Source organism: Pygoscelis adeliae, unplaced genomic scaffold (genome assembly GCF_000699105.1).
Source record: "Pygoscelis adeliae isolate BGI_AS28 unplaced genomic scaffold, ASM69910v1 Scaffold111, whole genome shotgun sequence".
Lineage (NCBI taxonomy): Eukaryota > Metazoa > Chordata > Aves > Sphenisciformes > Spheniscidae > Pygoscelis > Pygoscelis adeliae.
This window is the reverse complement of record NW_008824542.1, coordinates 1839577-1845807: the sequence shown is the minus strand read 5'-3', so window position 1 is coordinate 1845807 and position 6231 is coordinate 1839577. Positions and strand designations below refer to the sequence as shown.

Sequence of the window (6231 nt, the reverse complement as noted above, 5' to 3'; positions counted from 1 at the left end):
GGCGCGGGGCGCGGGGCTCTGGGCCCGCGTGGTTATGGGGCCGAGGGCAGTAGCCGTGGTGAGGGGGTATCGCTGTGGGCTGTAGTTAACTTGCAGGAGGACGGGAGCTTCGTTCAGTACCGGCTGCCTTTCCGAAGGTGGCAGAAACTGTTGAGGGATGGGGTGGGGCGAGGGGTAACCCCGGTGTGTGAGGGACGTCTGGGTGGTTCTCTTCCCACTGCCAGCGTCGTCTTGGCGAAGCCAGAACAGCAGAGGCAAGCTCAGAACTCTTGGGCAGGGAGGGAATTACTGCTTGTCTGGAGTTTCAACCTGCCAGTAAGGGATTGTTTCCAAAGTAGCTGTTCTCAAGGGAGAACAAGGGTGTGCTTGCTAGACAAAGGCGTGGAAGTAAAAGCATGCATACTAAATAGCTAAGCTGCCTTAACATTGCCTTTGTTTTTACTTGACTTTGTATATTGTGTATGATAAAATCTCCCTCACTTGGATTTCTGCAATGACAGAATAGCCAGCTGCCCATCGTGGAGGCAAGTACTGAAAATATCAGGAAGATGTATACCCCAGGCTACAAAAATTAAACACTGAGCCATCTTGCGAAGCATACAGAACTGGCCTGTACTTCTAAACAGTAGAAAGTATTGAGTCATGACCTTAGCTGTGAAAGGTTCGGGAATCACTTTGATCCAAACTGTATCCCAGTCGTGTCTAAATGTCACTTCTTGCTTCCTTCTTTCAGCAGTATCTGTTGGCCTTTTTGACCTGTTTTCACTTAGGACACTTGAATGGACTTGTTTTCTCTGCTGTCAGAATGCTAAGTTGGTGAGGCAGCACCTCGACGGCATGACCAGAGCTTCATTGAGGAAACGAGCTGGCTCGCTGTGAGAGTCTTTGCAAAAAGAACAGGCTCAAATCTCCACAAAGACTGTCCTCGAAGGCTAAACTTTCTTCTCTGGACAAAGAAAAATAGTTTTATTTAATATCTCGCAGTTATTTTGGAGATAAATATATACTAAAAAGTTCCAAAGAGGTTTTTGGCATTCTCACTTCTTCTGATTAATCACCATGCTGCCATATCCTTGAACCTGTATTTCAAGCCCATACATTCCTACCACTGTCCACATTTAATAGTGAGACTCAGTGGCCAAAGTAAGTTAGGTTTCATCTCCTGTTCATTTCTGAGTATACAAGCTAGCATCCTCATAGACTGCTAACGCTGTCCTGTGTGAACGTCTGCTCTAACTGCTCCTAAGAGGAGGATTTTAGGTTTGCGTTTTATTGTCTATAGTTGGAACATTGTGGAGCCGTAAACTTCCAGATTTTTAATCATATGGACAATCTTTTTTCTTCTTTTGCTTGAGTCGGTTGGATTCTGATAGCAAGTTTGAAGCAGGGTGATGGGCGCCAATACCGAGTTTAACTTGCGTGCAGTGATTAATCAGTTTGTGCTAATTCCAGTAATTTTATTTGTTAAGTAGTGGTTCAGATGCTAGGTGATATCCAAACATAAATGTAAGGACTTAGCATTGACACTGATATTAAATCATTTAATATAACTTAATGTTGTTACTGGTTAATCTTGTTTGGAACCGAGGAAATCTTGCTGACATCTTCAGATGGGCTACTGCTTTCAGATTACTGGGTGCCATTTACAAATCATAGAGCCTGAACAACTGGGCATTGCTCATTCCTAATTAACTCACGTCAACCTTTTGCTGTTGTAGAAAGTGTGTAGTTATTTTCTCATTTAGAAATCACTGTTGGTTTTGGTTTTCAGATGTGTTCTAAAAGAACTGGAATCACTGGGAAAAGCACTGTACGGAGCAAAATTAATTGCCCAAAGATTTCAAGTTCGAAACTGTTCTCACCACAAGGATCCTGTGAGTGGTTCAACCTGTTTACTTTCCATGATTGAAGAAGGCAACCCTCATCACTTCTTTATCGCTACACAGGTAGATGCTCATGGGAAACGTAACTTCACTTCATCTGAAGTGATCCTTTCATACCTAAGGATGAGGAAACCTACAGAAACCTGGGTTATGAGATTTTTAAATAGCTTGTGGGAATTAATATCTCGTAAAGCCTTACTCACCATTACATGTATTTGCTAATTATGAAGTAGGGAATCTTTTGTCTTACTTGAACACCTAGGTATTTTTACCCTAGAAGGATATTGCTTAGTTTAGCAGAAAGGGTAGAAAACATACTGACTACCTACTGACAGGTAAGAAAACAACTGATGAATGTTAATTTGCATATTGCTTATGTGTGCATCCCCTGCCCTGAACCGTTTTGCACAGTAGTCTAAAAAGTGAAAATAAGCGTATAACTTCAGTTTTAAGAAATTTTGGAGGTTTTAGCTAAAGAATAAAGGTAGAATTTGTGTACAAATAAGAAAGGCAGTTTTTTTCTTAGGTCTGTTATTGGGACTGTATGTGTAAATTATATACACTATATATAAAATGGTTTACGGTAAAATTCTGTGTACTTATGTAAGATACAAGGAGTTTAAAATGATGTGTTAAAGAGAAATTATCTTCCTTCTTGTGAAGTGGTGTACTACATACCAATGAACTGGGACTTTTTCCTCAAAAAATGCATGTATGCTTATATATGCATGAAAAAAGGAAACATTAAGAAATTTTCCATCAGAAGTACAGCTAATCAGAAGGAGAGAAATTGAAATTTAAATTGCTCTGGAAGGCACTGCCAGGTATATCTGCTAGATTAAGTTTCTTATCTTTTTCATAACGTGATTTATCTTCATAGTTTTGTATTAAAAGTAGGTGCATTTGAATTGCAAATACCATTTAATCCCAAAATATTGACTGAAGTATTTAATTTTACAGGACCAGGATTTAGCAAACAAAGTGAAAAAGAAGGCTGGCGTTCCTCTCCTCTTTATTATTCAGAACACTATGGTGCTAGACAAACCTTCTCCGAAATCTTTGGCATTTGTTCAAAAATTGCAGACAAATGAGCTTGTTCCAGAGCACCAAAAACAAAGTATTGTGCAGCTTAAAGAAAAAGAAGGACTAGCGAAGCAAGAAGGTGAAAAGAGAAGGAAACGTAAAAGGGCAGGCGGCCCCAATCCTCTCAGCTGTCTGAAGAAGAAAAAGAAGAAAACACAGGAGGGTCAGGAGCCTTCTGCTGAAAAGAAGAAAAGAAGAAAAAGAAAGCGAAATAGGGTTAAAGCAGAAGCCGTGCAGTCAGTGCGGAAGAATGAAGAAGAGTAAACCCATCTATGTAAACAATGCAGGACTTGAACGTTGTTTGAACTCTATATATTAATCTTTCTTTTTGCAATCATGTGAAATCAAGTTGTTAACATTAAAACTTATTTTTCTGAGGTGGTACTGCTTATTACTGGATCCCAACGTTTGCAGGTTGTTGTCCTAATAATTTATTCTGTTGTTTAGTAATTGGCTTTGTGACAAAATACTTAGGAACTCTCATGTTTCGTTATTCTCTCCAGCATCTTGATTCCTGACAGAGAGTTCACGTGATCAGTGGCAATTTTTTAGAACGGCTTCTTGGGTTTCACATGGGTTTTGGTGGGATACTAGGCTTCTTTCTAAGTCTAGGTTGCTATTCATACTAAAACTAGTTTTGACGGTTGTTCTGTTACAGAATGTGGAGTTGACCTAAAAGAGCATAGCATCTTATTTATCTGTATTGTTTGAATACAAAGGTTAAGTCTTTTGCAAAGCGACCGGATGCCCTCGAGAAGTCTCCTCCAGCCTAAATTACTCCGTAAACTCCATGTGAACTGATAGGTCTGCTGTTCATGACCTTTAAGAAGATCCTGAAGGGTGTGTGATTGTGTTGATATTCCTGACGTTATAACGGCATCTCTAGTGTGTCTAGCTTACCTCTAGTTTATTCTTCCCTTCTAAATAGGAAGAATGCAACTTGAAAATGCTGAATCATAGCACTGAGTAACACCTAATGCCATCGCAGTGTAGCACAGCTGTGGGGGAGTCCTGAAGTACAGCCAGCTGACGGTGATGGGACTTGGACCCTGTTGCACGTTTCACTGGTCCGTAAGGTTATGAACAGAATAGAACTGCGTCGGGGGAGGGAGCTGCCAAAATTGTTTCAAGTACTTGATTTTCTGTAGTAGTTATTTCCTGTACCTTGCATGTTTGGTGGCGTTAGGAGGCAGAAGTGAGCGGCTGCGATGACGTATTGCAGGGGTATGCAGTAGCGTACGTGCTGTGGCATAGGTGTGCCGTAACAGTGTTTCCAGTCACCTCTTACCAGATTTTTAACTTTTCTCGGTGTATTTCTGCTTAACCGAGATGTAATTTTCTAAAAGGAAAGCTTTCTGTTTCTTCACCTACATGAGTTTAGGCCATGTTTTTTAAACAGTCCTTCAACCTATGTATCATATGTTTGCAAAGTCATTCTCATATGTGCATTATCTGCACAGGTTCTTGAATGTCTGGCGTACGTACGCAGCTATAATGTATGATGCTTTCTGTTGGCTTTTCAAATGGTAAGGACAGTTGTTTCATGGAGTTTGAGAAACCAGCTTGCGTGACGGGAGTTGGCCAGTCTGAGCGGAAACTGCAGGGTCGTTCCCTAGAATCTGCAGAGATTTCCTCCAGCCAGCGCGGGAGAGGTGCATCGGTGTGCTCTCTGCTTGCAGCACGGTACGCTGCTGCTGTAGCCCCAGGTCGAAGCCGTTCACCGCAACACAGCCGTTAGGGGTGGAGTGTGCCTTTATTGTTCCATATGAAGGACCACATGCGCCTCGGGAGCTGACCGCGAGAGATGGAAGCAGCAAGGAAGGGTGCTGTACTCGAGGTGAAAGCTTTCATTAAAAATTAAAACCAGCCATGTTCATCGTGGTATTGTTCCTACATTGATTGCTAATAGTACTGAGGAGAAATTTAATCACTCCTAGAAATTCCTTCATGCAGCATATTTGTTTAATGCATATCACCTTTCTCAAGCTGTCCTATTTCCTTCTCCTTCACTTATTTGGGCACAGTGCCACGTTAATGTAGTTTTGGTTCCCATTCCCCCTTAAATATGGCTTGTATTTCTTTCCCCTCCCCAAACCCACCTGCAGAATGCACTGCTGTAAGTCAAGCTTGGAGCAGACAGCCGAGATGGCTCATCTTCAAAATCTTGTTCTGAGTCAAAACTGTATTAAAATCCAGTAACTTTACTATAAATATTGTTTTTAAAAATTGAGCAGAAAACACGCCCTAATTATTTACAATAGTCCCTTTCAGTGCAGTTGAAGCACAAAGCTTAAATATACCTTTTCTGAAGACTACAGACAGACAAAAACATAATTACTGCAAAAAAGTATTTTAACAGTCCTCTAATGACTCCCACCTTAAGGAATTTAAAACAATATTTATCTGTGTTTCCTTAGTATTTTGCGAACACAAACTGAGTCATGGCGTTGCCATTGGGAAGAACTGGAATGAAAAGGGAGTGAGCTCTTAAGAGAAAAGCTGTGAAATCTGCAGCTCTCCTCCAGCGAGGTAAATAACTTGCCTTTCAGTTTTGGAAGAGAGCTCCTGCCCAGGCAACAAGCAGAGGCAATCAGACCATGTGTTGTTACCGTTTTGAAGCTGGAAAAAACCCCCACCCTAGTTTCCAAGTAAAACAAGTCCGCCAGGCCAAAGCTGACAGGCTGTATTTATATCAAGTCAGTAACGCTGAGAGCAGCCTGTGACGCTGAGCCCAGCTGGCATGGACTGGCTCTGTCCAGGCTGGGCTCTGGTAGTGCACACCGGCGTGGCTGCCTGCGAATGGCCCCGTGCGGGTGCTCTCTGGCTGTGGTGCCTCCGCCTGCCAGGTTTTGGTGGAGGTTTAGCTGGCCCAGGCTGGAAACGGTGCTGGGGTCCCTCTAATAATTCCGCAGCGTGAGTCACTGGGAGCATCCCTAGGCGTTGTGTAAAACACTGCCGTGGAAGTACCTGTAGAGCTAACTCTGCTGCTGTAGTTCAGCTCCACCTTCTGCCCAAAGCCACGGTGGCCAGTCCCACTCCCTTATTTATCAATAAACGGTCTGGAGATCTGGGCAGATCTCTAGTACAGACCAGGTCCCCAATGTGACTTTTCTAATAACGTTTAGGATCGTTTCGCTGTAGCTTGTCGGAGGGACTGGTTTTGGTTTTGAAACTACAGAAAGCCAGAGGTAAATTGAAAGGAGCTTGAGCGAAAGCTTCTTTGGGGCTATTGATTTCCTCTTTTCTCAGACAGGATAAATATATA

At 42.3% G+C, this 6231-nt stretch overlaps 1 protein-coding gene across 1 annotated transcript; it reads left to right on the top strand.

Annotated features, from left to right (window-relative positions):
• Positions 1-1072: 1072 nt before the first annotated feature.
• UTP23 (UTP23, small subunit (SSU) processome component, homolog (yeast)) lies at positions 1073-3340 on the top strand (the record flags this gene model as incomplete). Its single annotated transcript, XM_009321693.1, has 3 exons — positions 1073-1143; positions 1772-1946; positions 2844-3340. Coding segments are annotated over 3 exons (633 nt in total), but the record flags the coding sequence as incomplete, so codon positions are not given.
• Between the last annotated feature and the right edge of the window lie 2891 nt (positions 3341-6231).